This window comes from Macaca thibetana, chromosome 3 (assembly GCF_024542745.1).
Source record: "Macaca thibetana thibetana isolate TM-01 chromosome 3, ASM2454274v1, whole genome shotgun sequence".
Taxonomy (NCBI): domain Eukaryota; kingdom Metazoa; phylum Chordata; class Mammalia; order Primates; family Cercopithecidae; genus Macaca; species Macaca thibetana.
Window position 1 is genome coordinate 136,028,384 of NC_065580.1, and position 17,165 is coordinate 136,045,548.

Consider the following 17,165-nt stretch of genomic DNA (forward strand, 5'->3'; position numbering starts at 1 on the left):
TGAGCTGTGATTGCACCACTGCACTCCAGCCTGGGCAACAGAGCAAGACCTTATCTCAAAAAAAAAAAAAAAATGGGCGAATGATCAGAGACTTTCTGAGAGGGTGCGCTCCCCAGTTGGTCTGTGTCTTAGGAAATCTGGGGTGCATGTTGGGGTTGCTGAGTGTGGCAGAGGGGCAGGGGTGGAAGAGGTCTGGGGGAAGGAGGGTTAAGCTGACCCAGCAAGGGGTGGATGGGCCCCGGTGGCAGGGAGGGGGATTTCTGAGCTGGAGGTCTTTGCTGAGGCTGGGTTTGGGCAGGGGCCATCTAAGGATGGGGCCAGCTGAGGCAGCTCCCAGGAACACCCAGCCCCACAGGCCAGCAGTACACGGTAGGGTTGGAGTGGTGGTGGCCGCAGGAGATGAGTGTGACCGGGAACCAGGGCCACTCCCGGTGTTACCAGGTGACAGGACAACAACTCCAGCCCATGCCCCAGCATGTCCCCTAAGTCCTTTAATAGCAAGGCCTCCAGAGAATGTTGTGTCCCAATTCATAGTGTCAGGGCAGGACTGCAGGTTGCTTTAGGGTCACATATTTCCATTGTGGTCTTCAGCATGTTGACACAAACTGTCTGCATGCTTGGAAAGGTCAGAGGTTGTGTGTCTCGGTGTGTGTTCTCAGCTGTGGTGTAAGGAACACAGAAGGTTGAATGAGCTTCCGGTTATGTCGGGAGAAGACCAGGGAAGTGTGCCATTATCCAAAAACAGAAATGGTGCTGTTTATGAAAGCAACCACAGCATGCCTGGTGCTTTTATTTTTTATTTATTTTTTTTTTGGAGACAGAGTCTCGCTCTGTCACCCAGGCCGGAGTGTAGTGGTGCGATCTTGGCGCACTGCAACCTCCGCCTCCCAGATTCAAGCAATTCTTTCCTGCCTGTGCCTCCTGAGTAGCTGGGATTACAGGTGCCCACCACCACACCCGGCTAATTTTTTTTTTTTGTATTTTTAGTAGAGACAGGGTTTCACTGGCCAGGCTGGTCTCAAACTCCTGACCTCAGGTGATCCACTCTCCCTCGGCCTCCCGAAGTGCTGGGATTACAGGCATGAGCCACTGTGCCCGGCTGCCTGGTGCTTTTTTTATTTTATTTTTTATTTTTTGGGACAAGGTCTTACACTGTCACCTAGGCTGGAGTGCAGTGGTGCAGTCACAGCTCATCACTGCAGTCTTGACCTCCTGGGCTTGAGCAATCCTCCTTCCTCAGCCTCCTGAGTAGTTGGGACTACAGGTGCATGCTACCAGGCCCTGTTAATTTTTTCTTTTTTAGATTACTTTTTGTAGAGACAGGGTCTCACTATGTTGCCCAGGCTGGTCACCTGGTGCTTTTATCTACAAAGTGACACCGATTCCCCACCCTGGTTCCTGAAGGCAGACAGTATATAGCCCTCTTGGAAGTTTGGGGAACAGGCTCAGTAGCTGTGTAAATATGCCCAAGACCACAGGATCAGATCGCCAACTCCAAAGCATTGCTTTTTTTGTTTTTTGTTTTTTGTTTTTTGAGACAGAGTCTCGCTGGGCCAGAGTGCAGCAGCACAATCTCGGCTCACTGCGGCCTCGAACTCCCAGGTTCAAGCGATTCTTGTGCCCCCAGTAGCTAGGATTACAGGCATGTGCCACTACGCCCGGCTAATTTTTGTGTTTTTAGTAGAGATGGGATTTCACCATGTTGGCCAGGCTGGCCTCGAACTCCTGACCTCACACGATCCACCTGCCTTGGCCTCCCAAAGTGCTGGGATTACAGGCATGAACCACTGTGCCTGGCCAAGTGTTTTGTTTTTTTTTGTTTTTTGTTTTTTGTTGTTTTTAAATCATAGGTACTTGTAACTGTGTAAAAAGTGTACCCTGCCTTGAGAATGGCGTGAACCCAGGAGGCGGAGCTTGCAGTGAGCCAGGATCGCGCCACTGCACTCCAGCTTGGGCGACAGAGCAAGACTCAGTCTCAAAAAAAAAAAAAAAGTGTACCCTGCCTTACACAATGTTTGGGGACTTGTTTTTCCACCCTCAGTGCTGTGATATTGCTGACACTTTTTTACCTGTTTGCTTAAAACTGTGGATGGTTCATGTTGCCTGCTGGGTAATATTCTGCCATTCTTCATGTCCTCTCCTGCCGATGGGCGTCTGGGCTGTGGCCAGGTTTTTGTTACCGAGAACAGGCTGTCACGGATCCTCTCGTCCGTGTCTCCCGTTACACATCTGTAAAGAGTGGATGTCTCAGACTGGAAATGCTGAGTCATGGTGCATATGCTGCAAGTCCCACCTGCCTTCAGGAAGCCCCCAACCCGTAGAGGCAGCTCAGCCCCGGCTCGGAAGACCCCAGGCAGCTAACTGCTTTAACCCAACTAAGCTTCGGTTTTCCCGTCTGTGAAATGGGAATCATTCCACAGCACATTCATTCAGGTCACACTGATTACAGACCTCGTACCAAGCCCTGTGCTGGGCTTGGGGTCCTGGAGGAGGGAGATGCAGCCTTGTCTCTTGCTCGTCAAAACAGAAATGGGGCCAGGCGCGGTGGCTCACGCCTGTAATCCCAGCACTTTGGGAGGCTGAGGTGGGAGGATCACCTGAGGTCAGGAGTTGGAGACCAGCCTGGCCAACATGGCGAAACCCTGTCTCTACTAAAAATACAAAAATTAGCCGGACGTGGTGGCACACGCCTGTAATCCCAGCTACTCGGGAGGCTGAGGCAGGAGAATTGCTTGAACCTGGGAGGCAGAAGTTGCAGTGAGCCGAGATCGCACCACTGCACTCCAGCCTGGCCGACAGAGTGACTCCATCTCGGAAAAAAAGCAAACAAAAAAAAGGCAGACAGACCTGGAAGTGATTAATCTCAGTACTATGATGGATATTGCCATGGCTGGGGAGGTGATAGGCTGGTGGGGGTGAAAGGAAGTCAGGCTGGGGGCTGTGAGAATTGGGGAGACCTGAAATCAGTGATCATTTTGCACCAAGAGCCGACAAGCAGAAGGTATACTCTCCTGGGAGGAAGCCTGGGTCCCCGGGGCTTTCCCCAGATATTTGTGATTTCTTCTGCCCTATTTGTCCCCTTTGGTAGTCCTGCTGCTCCATAATCACCCTGGAATTTGCCAAGCGCCATCACCCAGGCTGTCTGATTGGATTCTCCTGGTCACCTGTGACACAAGCACATTTTCTTTTCTTTTTTTTTTTTTTTGAGACAGTCTTGCTCTGTTGCCCAGGCTGGAGTGCAGTGGCGCGATCTCCGCTCACTGCAAGCTCCGCTTCCTGGGTTCACACCATTCTCCTGCCTCAGCCTCCCGAGCAGCTGGGACTACAGACGCCCACCACCAAGCCCAGCTAATTTTTTGTATTTCTTTTTTTAGTAGAGACGGGGTTTCACCATGTTAGCCAGGATGGCCTCGATCTCCTGACCTCGTGATCCGCCTGCCTCGGCCTTCCCCAGTGCTGGGATTACAAGCGTGAGCCACCACACCCCACCTTATTTTCTGTCTTTGTTTTTTTTTTGTTTTTTTTTTTGAGACGGAGTCTCGCTTTGTCGCCCAGGCTGGAGTGCAGTGGCCGGATCTCTGCTCGCTGCAAGCTCCGCCTCCCGGGTTTACGCCATTCTCCTGCCTCAGCCTCCCGAGTAGCTGGGACTACAGGCGGCCGCCACCTCGCCCGGCTAGTTTTTTTTGTATTTTTTAGTAGAGACGGGGTTTCACCTTGTTAGCCAGGATGGTCTCGATCTCCTGACCTCGTGATCCGCCCACCTCGGCCTCCCAAAGTGCTGGGATTACAGGCTTGAGCCACCGCGCCCGGCCTATTTTCTGTCTTAAAGCAAAATAACTCCTGTTCAGGATCGCCCTTCTAATTGCAGATCCAATTAAGGGCTTTTTTCTAAGTAAAACTTGAAAGGGCAGCTTCTAGTTGCTACGAAGACAGGAGAAATGAAACGTAAATAACATGAGAGACCCATTGAAAACCCGGGAGAAACAGATTAAAAAACTGCAGCTGGTTAGAACAAAGCCTGGCACTCACCCTCCCCCTGATTTTCCTCTGGGAAGAAAAACCCCAGGAACAACGGTGGCCCTGAAACACTTCTATCACTCACTGCTTTTTTTTTTTTTTTTTTTGGAGACGGAATCTCGCTCTGTCGCCAGGCTGGAGTGCAGTGATGTGATCTTGGCTCACTTCAACCTCTGCCTCCCATGTTCAAGTGATTCTCCTGCCTCAACTTCCCAAGTAGCTGGGACCACAGGCGCACACCACCACACCCAGCTAATTTTTATATATTTAGTAGAGGCGGGGTTTCACCATGTTGGCCAGGATGGTCTCGATCTCTTGACCTCGTGATCCGCCCGCCTTTTCCTCCCAAAGTGCTGGGATTGCAGGCGTAAGCCACCACTCCCGGCTGCTCATTGCATGTTTTAAAATGCCCCTGTTGGCCGGGCGCGGTGGCTCAAGCCTGTAATCCCAGCACTCTGGGAGGCCAAGGCGGGCGGATCACGAGGTCAGGAGATCGAGACCATCCTGGCTAACACGGTGAAACCCCGTCTCTACTAAAAAAAATACAAAAAACTAGCCGGGCGAGGTGGCGGACGCCTGTAGTCCCAGCTATTCGGGAGGCTGAGGCAGGAGAATGGCGTAAACCCGGGAGGCGGAGCTTGCAGTGAGCTGAGATCCGGCCACTGCACTCCAGCCCGGGCGACAGAGCGAGACTCCGTCTCAAAAAAAAAAAAAAAAAAAATGCCCCTGTCAGCCGGGCGCACTGGTTCACACCTGTAGTCCCAGTACTTTGGGAGGCCGAGGCTTGGGAGGATCACTTGAGGCCAGGAATTTGAGACCAGCCTGGACAATAGAGCAAGACCCTGTCTCCACAAAACTTTAAAAATTAGCCAGCCATGGTGATGTACATCTGTAGTCCCAGCTACTCAGGAGGCTGAGGTGGGAGGATCGCTTGAGCCCAGGAGTTGGAGGCTACAGTGAACTATGATCATGCCATTGCACTCCAGCCTGGGTGACAGAGCAAGACCCTGTCTCTAAAGGAATGAATGAATGAATGAATGAATGCTACTATTAGCCATATCAGAAAAACATCAGCAGGGAGACAGCCAGAAGTTGGCTGGCAGGGGCAATGGTGGGCGGTCTCCGGAAGCAGGTGAGGCCCTCATCCCTTCATTCCCTCACTCGGACAGGCTGCAGGAGATGTGGCCAGACCTCCCTCATTCCAGACAGAACAGGCCACACTTTGCAAGAAACACCCCTGTCCTTCCACGCTTGTGCTGTAATCCCAAGTGGGCTGAGAAAGGACCTGCTTTAAGTAAGTCCCGAGAAGGTTTTGTAAACAGGTGCCCGTAACATCCAAGATGCCTGTCTTGAGGCCTGTTTGCAGAGCCTCTCTGGTTTGAGTGGGTGGGTGACTTGAGCAGTGAAGGCCCTGGGCTTGTTTCAAAACCCCGCTGGCCAGGCTCTTTTTTGTTTGTTTGTTTGTTTTTGAGACGGAGTCTTGCTCTGTCACCCAATCTGGAGTGCAGTGGCACGATCTCGGCTCACTGCAACCTCCACCTCTGGAGTTCAAGCAATTCTCCTGCCTCAGCCTCCCGAGTAGCTGGGACTACAGGTGCCCGCCACCATGCCTGGCTAATTTTTTGTATTTTTAGTAGAGGTAGAGATGGGGTTTCACCATGTTGGCCAGGCTGATCCTGAACTCCCGACCTCAGGTGAGCCACCTCCCTCGGCCTCCTAAAATGCCGGGATTACAGGCATGAGCCACCGCACCTGGCAGGCCAGGCTGTTAATTCCAAAGGTCCTGGCTTGTTCCCAGACAAGCTAGTAGGTGACCTTGGCAGAGTCTGGCTGACACAGGGCATGGAGACCCTGCAGGAATCAAGCTTGCGTCTTTTTTTTTTTTTTTTTTTTTTTTTTTTTTGAGACGGAATCTCGCTCTGTCGCCCAGGCTGGAGTGCAGTGGCTGGATCTCAGCTCACTGCAAGCTCCACCTCCCGGGTTTACGCCATTCTCCCGCCTCAGCCTCCCGAGTAGCTGGGACTACAGGCGCCTGCCACCATGCCCAGCTAGTTTTTTGTATTTTTTTAGTAGAGATGGGGTTTCACCGTGTTAGCCAGGATGGTCTCGATCTCCTGACCTAGTGATCCGCCCGTCTTGGTCTCCCAAAGTGCTGGGATTACAGGCTTGAGCCACCGTGCCCAGCCGCGTCTTTTATTTTTTAAGACAGGATCTCACTATGTCACCCAGGCTGGAGTGCAGTGGTGCTATCGTGGCTCACTGCAACCTCTGCCTCCCAGGCCCAAGTGATCCTCCCACCTTCACCTCCTGAGTAGCTGAGACTACAGGGGCTCACCACCATGCTCAGGTAATTTTTAAATTTTTTGTAGAGATGGGGTCTTGCCATGTTGCCCACGCTGGTCTCAAACTCCTGGACTCGAGTGATCCCCCTGGCCTGGCCTCCTGCTTGGAGTTTCTTAACAGCACTTAGCACCACACTGGGTACTTTCTGGCATTTGCTCCTCTTTCCAGCTCTTTGTAGACAGAGTACAGAGAGGCCACCAACCCCAGGGGCCCGGAATCTGGGATGTGGACCCGGCCATGACTCATTAGAAAAGGCAGAGAGAGAATTAGAACTGGAGACCTTAGCCTGTCCCAGAGGAGGATTAAGTCAAGGTGATACCACATGAGGGCGGGCAGGGTTTGTTCTCATTGACGCGTCTCTGAATTTGAAGGCAAGTGTGTGGCCACAGTCCATCCCTTTGCTCAGCAATCCTTGAGTGTTGATTCCATGCCCAGCCAGTGTCAGATATGAGGTGTGTGTACGGAGGACCGTCTGTCCTTGCTTCTGAGAGCTGTGTCTACTGAGGGAAGTAGACCCTTAAAGTATAATTTGTAATAGATCGTGCGAAGCACTTGGCACCGTCATGTGCAGTTGCACAGGTTGTGCACTGCACAACTCTAAGGGCATACTTCACATAGACTGTGAGATGAACTGTCTCCTAGGGCTGTGATGCACCAACAGCCCAGCTGTCCATAGTGGCAGGAAAGTCATCTCATAGACATAGCGTGGGACTGTAGGCTATCAAAGGAGGACAACCTCTATGATGGGAGATGAGGGAAAGGAAGTGGCTGGTGTTGATCAGGCAAGGTTTTTTAATGTTGTTTTTTGTATTTTTAGTAGAGACAGGGCTTCACCATGTTGGCCAGACTGGTCTCGAACTCCCAACCTCAAGTGATCCATCCACCTCCGCCTCCCAAAGTTCTAGCATTACAGGTATGAGCCACCATGCCTGGCCAGGAGAGGTTTTACCCCAGAGGAGATGTTTGAACTGGATCTTAAAGGATGAGCATGAAGTCTTCAGCCAACAAAGTTGGGAGGCCATGCTGGGTAGTTGAAAGAACATTCAGGCCGGGCGCAGTGGGTCATGCCTGTAATCCCAGCACTTTGGGAGGTTGAGGCAGGTGGATTTTCTGAGGTCAGGAGTTTGAGAACAGCCTGGCCAACAGGATGAAACCTTCTCTACTAAAAATTCCAAAAAATTGGCCGGGCATGGTGGCGGGCACCTGTAATCCCAGCTACTTGGGAGGCTGAGGCAGGAGAATTGCTTGAACCCCAGAGGCGGAGGTTGCCGTGAGCCAAGATTGCACCACTGCGCTCCAGCCTGGGCAACAAGAGCAAGGGGCGTTGAGGCCAGGAATGGAAGAGGGAGACAAGACAGGAGGGTAGTTCAGCCTTGAGTTTGCTTTGTGGGGAGTGGTGGAGAGGCAAAAACAGATCTCAGAGTGACCTTCAAGTAAAGAAGACATGAGGCTGTGTGGAGTGGCTCACGCCCATAATCCCAGCACTTTGAGAGGTGGAGGTGGGAGGATTGCTTGAGGCCAGGAGTTCAAGACCCACCTGGGCAACAGAGCAAGATCCCATCTCTATAAAAATTTTAGAAATTAGCCAGGTTTGGTGGCATGCACCTGTAATCCCGGGTACTTGGGAGGCTAAGGATGGTCTGTAAGGGGGTGCTGTGCTTGGACTGGGGAATGGCCAACTGCCTGGCAGTATGGGGACGACTTCGAGAAGGACGGACAGGAGGGGTAAGCTTGGTAAGACAAGAAACGCAGCAGATGTAATCCAAAGGCAAAGGGGCACCCGTAGCTTGAATTAAGAAGTGGTGTGGGCCAGGTGCAGTGACTCACGCCTGTAATCCCAGCACTTTGGGAGGCCGAGCCAGATGGATTACAAGGTCAGGAGATCGAGACCATCCTGGCTAACACAGTGAAACCCTGTCTCTACTAAAAATACAAAGAATTAGCTGGGCACGGTGGTGGGTGCCTGTAGTCCCAGCTACTCGGGAGGCTGAGGCAGGAGAATGGCGTGAACCCAGGGGGCGGAGCTTGCAGTGAGCCGAGATCGCACCACTGCACTCCAGCCTGGGTCACAGAGTGAGACTCCATCTCTTTTTTTTTTTTTTTTTTTTTTTTTTTTTTGAGACGGAGTATCGCTCTGTCGCCCAGGCTGGAGTGCAGTGGCGCGATCTCGGCTCACTACAAGCTCCGCCTCCCGGGTTCACGCCATTCTCCTGCCTCAGCCTCCCGAGTAGCTGGGACTACAGGCGCCCACAACCGCGCCCGGCTAATTTTTTGTATTTTTAGTAGAGACGGGGTTTCACCGTGGTCTCGATCTCCTGACCTTGTGATCCGCCCGCCTCGGCCTCCCAAAGTGCTGGGATTACAGGCGTGAGCCACGGCGCCCGGCCCGAGACTCCATCTCAAAAAAAAAACAAAAAACCAAAAACGACATGGAGGTCAAGGAGAGGGAGGAGTCTGGGGGCTGACTCCTGAGGGTAGTGACCAGAGTGACGGCAGCAGGTGCCTCCAGCTTATCTGCCCTCCCCGAAGCCTGCCCGTGCCAAGGTGCACATTCTGAGATGTCCCATAGCTGGCAGAGCCGCAGAATCTCTCAGCCCCTGGGGACAGGTCACTTCAACAACATATTTATACTCCATTTACACACAGGCCGCTGTTGCCTTCTGCTGGTGTGTATGCCCTCCGGAATAATTTGTGTGGTCTATTTCTGGAGCGTCCCTCACAGCCGAGGGCACCGACAGCAAGGGCCGCGTCTGTTTGCCTCCCCGGGGCTCTCGGGCAGCTGGGCAGCCCCGCCCCACCCAGGGAGTACCAGCTCATGGCAATCTGGTGACTTGGGGCGGGGGGGTCCAGGGCTCTTTCTGAGTGCATGGGGGTCCCTAGGAAGGGTGCAGGCCTGACCAGTGATTGCCACTCCCTGTGGTGATAATTTGCTGTTGTCCTCGAAGCAATTATAGATTTCATGTATCCAGGCAATACTTGCAAATTGGATATGGGACAGGCAGGGACAGAGACGTAATTTGAAAACCAAAGAGCCGGAGGGAAATTGATGAGCGTGGGCTGTTGTTCCAGCAGAACGCCTTACACCCCTCCCAGGGCGGCAGAGGCCACCTCATGGATGACCCTAGGACAGGCAATTTTTTTTTTTTTTTTTTTTTTGTGGGAGATGGAGTGGCTCTGTTGCCCAGGCTGGAGTGCGGTGGCACGATCCAAGCTCACTGCAACCTCCCAGGTTCAAGCAATTCTCCTGCCTCAGCCTCCCAAGCGGCTGGGATTACAGATGCCCATGACCACGCCAGGCTAACTTTTATATTTTTAGTAGAGATGCGGTTTCGCCATATTGGCCAGGCTGTTCTCAAACTCCGGACCTCAAGTGATCTGCCCACCTCAGCATCCCAAAGTGTTGGGATTACAGACCTGAGCCACCCGGCAGGCCAAGGATTTTCTTTACATTCAAGTTTATCAAAGGATGACTGACATATAGCAAAATTCACCCCTTTTTAGCAGACAGTTCTTCGGGTTTTGACAAATTCATATGATCTTGTGAGGTTTTTTTTTTTGTTTTTTTGAGATGGAGTCTAAATCTAATCACCCAGGCTGGAGTGTGGTGGTGTGATCTTGGCTCATTGCAGCCTCCACCTCCCGGGTTCAAGTGAGTCCCCTGCCTCAACCTCCCAAGTAACTGGGATTACAGGCGCCCACAGACATGCCCGGCTAATTTTTGAATTTTTTGTAGTGACAGGGTTTCACCATGTTGGCCAGGCTGGTCTCGAACTCCTGACCTCAGGTGATCCACCCACCTCTGCCTCCCAAAGTGCTGGGATTACAGGCGTGAGCCACCGCACCTGGCCTAAATTTATATGATCTTGTAACCACCGCCACAATCAAGAGGCCCATCCCCCCCAAAATTTCCCGGTGTCCCTCTCTAGTCAGCACCTACCCGTCCCCTGGCAATCGCTAATCATTTGTCCCTATAGTCTGGCCTCTTCCAGAATGTCATATAAATAGAATCATACAGTATGGAATCTTTTGAGCTTGGCTGCTTTAACTTAGCAAAATGCACTTGAGATCCGCCCGTGTTAAAGCATGAATCAGTAGTTTATTCCTTTTAATTGCCGACCCGTATTTCCTCATGTGGATGTGCCGTAGTTTATCCTCTCTCCAGTTGAAGGAAGGACATTTGGGTCGTTTCCAATTTAGGGTAAATACAAACAAAGGCAATATGTATTTGCATCTAGGTCTTTGTGTGGGCACCTGTTTTCACTTCTCTTGGATGAATACCCAGGAGCAGGATAGCTGAGGCTGTGGATGGTCAGTGTGTGCTGAACTTTATAAGAAACTGCTGGCTGGATGCAGTGGCTCACGCCTGTAATCCCAGCACTTTGGAAAGCCAAAGTGGGAGGATCGCTTGAGGACAAGAGTTCAAGACCAGCCTAGAGAACGTAGCAAAGATCTCATCTCTACAAACAACTTTTAAAACTAGCTGGACAGTCTGGGCACAGTGGCTCACGCCTATAATCCCGGCACTTTGGGAGGCCGAGGCAGGTGGATCACCTGAGGTCAGGAGTTCGAGACCAGCCTGGCCAACATGGAGAAACCTTGTCTCTACTAAAAATACAAAAATTAGCCAGATGTGGTGGTGAGCGCCTGTAAGCCCAGCTACTGGGGAGGCTGAGGCAGGAGAATCACTTGAACCTCGGAGGCAGAGGTTGCAGTGAGCCGAGATCGTGCCACTGCACTCTAGCCTGGGTGACAGGGCGAGACTGTCTCAAAAAAAAAAAGAAAAAAAAAAAATTAGCCGGACGTGGTATTGTGTGCCTGTAGTTCCAGCTACTCAGGAGACTGAGGCAGGGGGAATGCTTGAGCCCAGGTGTTCAAGGCTTCCATGAGCTGTGATTGCATCACTGCACTCCAGACTGGGTGACAGAGCAAGCCCCTGTCTCTAAAAAGAAGAAAGAAACTGCCAAATGAATATTTGAAGCGCCGGGCTATTTTATACTCCCACCAGCAGTATAAGAGAGTTCCAGTGGCTCCATATCCTTGTGAAAATTTTCAGGAGTAAATTTTAAAACGGAGCTGGAGAGGTTCCTATAGATGAGGGGGCTGCAGGGAAGCTGGCAGGAGAGGAGGCCAGGGAGGAGGGTGACCCATGGATACACCAGCCACCCCCATCCCCTGCAATACTGTCCACTCGGAGATCCCGTTTCTGTTTGCATCTTTGAGAGAGTGATCCTTGCCCTTTGCCTGGTGATACTGTTTGGCTGTGTCCCCACCCAAATCTCACCCTGAATTGTAATAATTGCCATGTGTCAAGGGTGGAGCCAGGTGGAGATAATTGAATCATGGGGTTGGTTTTCCTCATACTGTTCTCATGGTAATGAATAAGTCTCATGAGATCTGATGGTTTTATAAAGGGCAGTTCCCCTGCACATGCTCTCTTGCTTGTTGCCATGTAAGACATGCCTTGGCTCCTCCTTGGCTTTCCATCATGATTGTGAGGCCTCCCCAGCCATGTGGAACTGTGAGTCCGTTCAACCTCTGTCCTTTATAAATTACCCGGTCTCGGGTATGTGTTTATTAGCAGCATGAGAACAGACGAATACACCTGGGTTACTCATGGACCTCTTTCTGTCCCGGCTCCCCTCAACGGGTGGGGGTTCAGAGCCCATGCCTGGCTTTGTGCTGGAGAGCTGGAACACCAGATGATAAGTGACCAGGGGTCAGTTTCCTGCCAGCCTCTGCCTGTGCACGCTTGGACTTGCCATCTCTGCCTGCAGTACTCTCTAGGGTGCAGTGGGGGTGGTTCTGGCTAAATGGGGAACGGGGACACGGGTGTTGAGGGGGTGATGACCCCCCTCAATTACCCAAGGACCAAAAGCCTCAAAACCCAGCCCAAGGGCCACCTGGACACAGACCTGGGCACCAAAAGCACGCCCAGGACCAAGGCCAGCAGGGTCAAGGTTCCGTCCCCTGTTTTTGGGGAATTGATGGTCTCGTTTTGGGGGTAGATGAGCAACATACCTCCCAGGCTGAGCGGTGATATCAGAGGTGATGTGAGGTGGGGCGGAGATCCATGTCCCAGAAATGTCACGGATGGCCGCACTCCTCCCTCTTCAGGGATGGAAAGTAAACCAAGGGCTGGGCTGTCAGTCAGCTGGTGGGAATTAAGCATTTTTGTGACTGGGAGCTCCAGAGTTGCTGAACTGGAGGCCATGACAGTGGGAGGGGAGATGGGGACAGACACCTAGAGGTTACAATTGCAGGGCCTTGGAAAAGACGGCTGCTCTGCCTGACCCCCACTGGAGCCACCCTTCGGCCACTTCTTCCCTCCGAGGAAATGTGGGATCTCAGGCCTGGACGGAATCACAGGGGCTGACTGGCTCAGAGGTCCCCAAAGATTGGGGGGTGGCAGAGTGGGGACAATCGGCATCTCTGTGCCTGCCCAGAGTCAGCACTGAGTAAGGGGACATGAAGGGAGAGACAGACAACTTACCCGAAGTCACCCAGCAGCCTGGGGCCGGAGCGCTGGGTAAACTGAGTCATCATCCGCGGGGCACGGGCGGGCAGCTGCCCCAGGGGACCTGCCTGGACTAATGAGATCTTCTGTGTCTGTCTGTCCGTCCATCCAGGTGCAAGTTCTTCAGTCTGACAGAGACGCCAGAGGATTACACTATCATTGTCGATGAGGAGGGATTCCTAGGTAAGTGCTTCTCTCCCCAGGGACTCGGCTGGACCACGCCCTGAAGTCAGGGCTGGCTGCCCACCTCCTTATTTCTGCTCCCACCTACCTCCTTATTTCTTCCCTCATCTACCGGTCAGCTAGAAAAGCAGCAGAGTATATTTCCTTCTCTGCCTGGGTTCTGGAGGGTCCCTTCCCCTCCTGCTCTTGAGATTGCCCTAAGAAAGACTTCTGAGCTAAAAGAGTTAGTTGGTATGGTGCTACCCAGCTGAGAATTAGATTAACCAAGAAGGAAAAGGAACATGTTTCACTGAAGCCTGCAAAGTGCTTTAAAATATCCTCAGTTGGCCGGGCGCAGTGGCTCACGCCTGTAATCCCAGCACTTTAGGAGGCCGAGGCGGGCGGATCCAAGGTCAGGAGATCGAGACCACGGTGAAACCCCGTCTCTACTAAAAATACAAAAAATTAGGGGGCGCCTATAGGCTAAGGTGGGGCAGGATCACTTGAGCCCAGAGAGCGAGACTCCGTCTCAAAAAAAAAAAATAAATAAATAAAATAAAATAAAATATCCTCAGTTGACGAGGGAGGCTAAGGTGGGACCAGGAGTTCGAGACCAGCCTGGGCATAGTGAGACCCCCATCTCTACTAAAAAATGACTTTAAATTAACTGGACATGATGGCATGTTCCTGTGGTCCCAGCTACTTGAGAGACTGAGACAGAAGGATTGTTTGAGCCCAGGAGTTGGAGGCTGCAATGAGCTGTTATTAAATCACTGCTTTCCAGTCTGGAAGACAGAGCGAGACTCCATCTCTTAAAAACAAAAAAAGAGAGAGAGAGAGAAGTGTCTAGATGGCAAGGGCACAGTTTAAGAGGACTTCCCAGAGAAGGCAACACTTGCAGGGAACACAGCTACGAGTAAAGAGCCAGGCATGGTGGTGCACGCCTCTACTCCCAGCTACTTGGGAGACTGAGGCAGGAGGATTGCTTAAACCCAGGAGTATGAGACTGTAGTGTGTTATGATCACACCTGTGAATAACCACTGCACTCCAGCCTGGGCAATGTAATGAGAACCTGGTGTTTGTTTGTTTTGTTTTTGAGATAGAGTCTCACTCTGTCATCCATACTGGAGTGCAATGGCACGATCTCGGCTCACTGCAACCACCACCTCCCAGGTTCAAGCCATTCTCCTGCCTCAGTCTCCCAAGTAGCTGAGATTACAGGCGCCCGCCACCACACCCGGCTAATTTTTAGTATGTTTTTAGTAGAGATAGGGATTCACCCTGTTGGCCAAGCTGGTCTCGAACTCTTGACCTCAGGTGATCCACTCCCCCTTGGCCTCCCAAACTGCTGGGATTACAGGCATGAGCCACTGCATCCGGCCTGAGAACCTGTTTCTAAAAAAATAAAAAATAAGTGCCCCCCCACCAGGTAGAAAACATTAATAAAACAGGCAGAGAGAACCCCATGTGTGTACAGCCACAGCTTCCAGTACTGGAGACGCACTTGGCATCCCCAGGGAACCAGAGTGTGAGAAGAGAGATGGGAGGACAGGGCTTACCTGGAGGAGGGGGGATCAGGAAGGATTCCTCCCTGGGGCTGTACACATGGGCTTCTCTGCCGGGAAAGCACCCCTCCCTTTGTGGTTTCTACCTGGCATGCGGGCCCTTAATTTTTTTTTTTTCAGAAACAGGTTCTTGCTATGTTGCCCAGACTGGAGTACAGTGGCTCATCACAGGTGTGATCATAGTGCATGGCAGCGTCAAACTCCTGGGCTCAAGCAATCCTCCCACCTCAGCCTCCCGAGTAGCTGAGAGCAGAGGCGTGTATCGCCGTGCCTGGCTCTAGACTTTTTCCTGAACTCCCCTCCTGTACTTTATTTGGGTTAGAAGCAGCATGGGGAGACTTCTGCAGCATGGCTGTTTCTGGGGGCTCAAAAGAGGAAGTTCCTGGTGAGCTCACATGGTCATGGAGGACTTCCTGGAGGAGCTGATATTTTTGCTGGCCTTGTGGGGAAGGAAGAAAACATGTCAGAGGAGAGCTGAATGAGAAAGTACAGGAGCAGAAGCAAGGGCCAGGTTCAGTCTCTAAAAAAGGAGAAGACGAGGTAGGCAGGGAAAGTTTGGATCTTATTCTTTAGGCACTGGGGAGCCATTGAAGGTTGTTGGGCTGGGTTAGGGCTAAATTGGGGTAGAGTCTGCTGAGGTGTGTGTGCAGGAGAGGGAACAGGGAGTGAAGTAGGAAATTCCCGGGGGTGAGTAAGCTCTGTTCAAATAGAGGTCCTTGGGCCCAGGCTGAGACCCTCGGCTGGCCCAGGGAAGGAATTGCCCTCTATCCCTCAACCCTGCCATTCCCCAGAGGCATCCATAATGGCCTTGTGACTTTTAAAACTGCCTTGCCCTGCCCCTCCCTGAGCCTTTCCCAGCCGCAGGCACAGGCGCAGGCTCAGCACTGAGGAACACGGAGCACTGGGAAAGCAGGTTTCAATTAGCCCAGCAAGGCCTGAGGCTTACCCTGTGACATCAGGGTAAGGGCTTCCCTTCCAGGGTGCTTTTCTGGTCAGTAAACCAGGCTGCTTGGAAATCCATTATTGCCCAAGAAAAAAAAAAAAATTGAGTGCATTTGTTTTTTCTTTCTTTTCTTTTTTTTTTTTCTTTTTCTTTTTTTTGAGACAGAGTCTCACTCTGTCACCCAAGATGGAGCGCAGTGGCGATCTCGACTCACTGCAACCTCCACCTCCCAGGTTCAAGCGATTCTCCTGCCTCAGCCTCCTGAGTAGCTGAGATTATAAGCACCCGCCACAACGCCAGGCTAATTTTTCTTGTATTTTTAGTAGAGATGGGGTTTGGTTTCACCATGTTGGCCAGGCTGGTCTCAAACTCTTGAACTCAAGTGATCCACCTGCCTTGACTTCCCAAAGTGCTGCCAAAATATTAGCATTTTGGCCAGGCATAGTGGTTCACATCTATAATCCCAGCACTTTGTGAGGCCGAGGCGGGCAGATCACCTGAGGTCAGGAGTTCAAGACAAGCCTGGTCAACATGGTGAAACCCTGTCTCTACTAAAAATACAAAACTCAGCCGGGCATGGTGATGCATGCCTGTAGCTCCAGCTACTCAGGAGGCTGAGCAGGAGAATCACTTGAACCCACGAGGCCGAGGCTGCAATGAGCCAAGATCATGCCGCTGCACTCCAGCTTGGGCGAGGGAGCAAGACTCCATCTCAAAAAAAGAAAAAAAAGGAGTTCGAGGCCGGGCACGGTAGCTCATGCCTATAATCCCAGCACTTTGGGAGGCCGAGGCGGGCGGATCACAAGGTTAGGAGATCGAGACCATCCTGGCTAACACGGTGAAATCAAGTCTCTACTAAAAATACAAAAAAAACTAGCCAGGTGTGGTGACGGGCACCAATAGTCCCTGCTACTCGGCAGGCTGAGGCAGGAGAATGGCGTGAACCTGGGAGGCAGAACTTGCAGTGAGCCGAGATCACACCACTGCACTCCAGCCTGGGCGACAGAGCAAGACTCTATCTCAAAAAAAAAAAAAAAAAAAAAAAAAAAAAAAAGGAGTTCAAGACCAGCCTGACCAACATGGAGGAACCCCGTCTCTAAAAATACAAAATTAGCTGGGTGTGGTGGCGCATGCCTGTAATTCCAGCTACTCAGGAAGCTGAGACAGGAGAATCGCTTGAACCCAGGAGGTGGAGGTTGCAGTGAGCCGAGATCGTGCCATTGCACTCCAGCCTGGGTGACAGAGCGAGACTCTGTCTCCAAAAAAAAAAGAAGAGTAAGGACCCATTTTACAAGCGAGAAAGCAGACATTAACTTGCCCAGAGTTAGTGACAACCAAGCCAGGACGGAAGTAGGAAATGCTCTCAGGGCGTCTCTAGCCTAAATAAGGAGAAAGGGCTGCCGGAAAGTAATGTGAGAAGGCAGGGTATACCACCGTGTGTGGCCCAGGACTCGCAGGGGGCTGCGGCAGGATTTGGGCTGGGCCTAGGCACTGCAGCGTGAGGCTAGGAGGACAAGCTCTACCCCTCATCTCCTTGGAGGCTCTGTTTCAGAAGGAGAGTTTAGTGTTTGTTTGCTTGCTTTTCTCAAGACAGTCTTGCTGTGTCCCCCAGGTTGGCAA

General features: G+C 51.9%; 1 protein-coding gene across 1 annotated transcript in view; it reads left to right on the forward strand.

The window, feature by feature from the left end:
- CASTOR2 (cytosolic arginine sensor for mTORC1 subunit 2) overlaps positions 1 to 17,165 on the forward strand; it is a 69,442-nt gene that overhangs the window by 33,219 nt on the left and 19,058 nt on the right. The window contains exon 2 of the mRNA XM_050783749.1: positions 12,987 to 13,057. Within this exon, the coding sequence (XP_050639706.1) occupies positions 12,987 to 13,057 (71 nt within the window). The remainder of the gene's footprint in view (positions 1 to 12,986; positions 13,058 to 17,165) is intronic.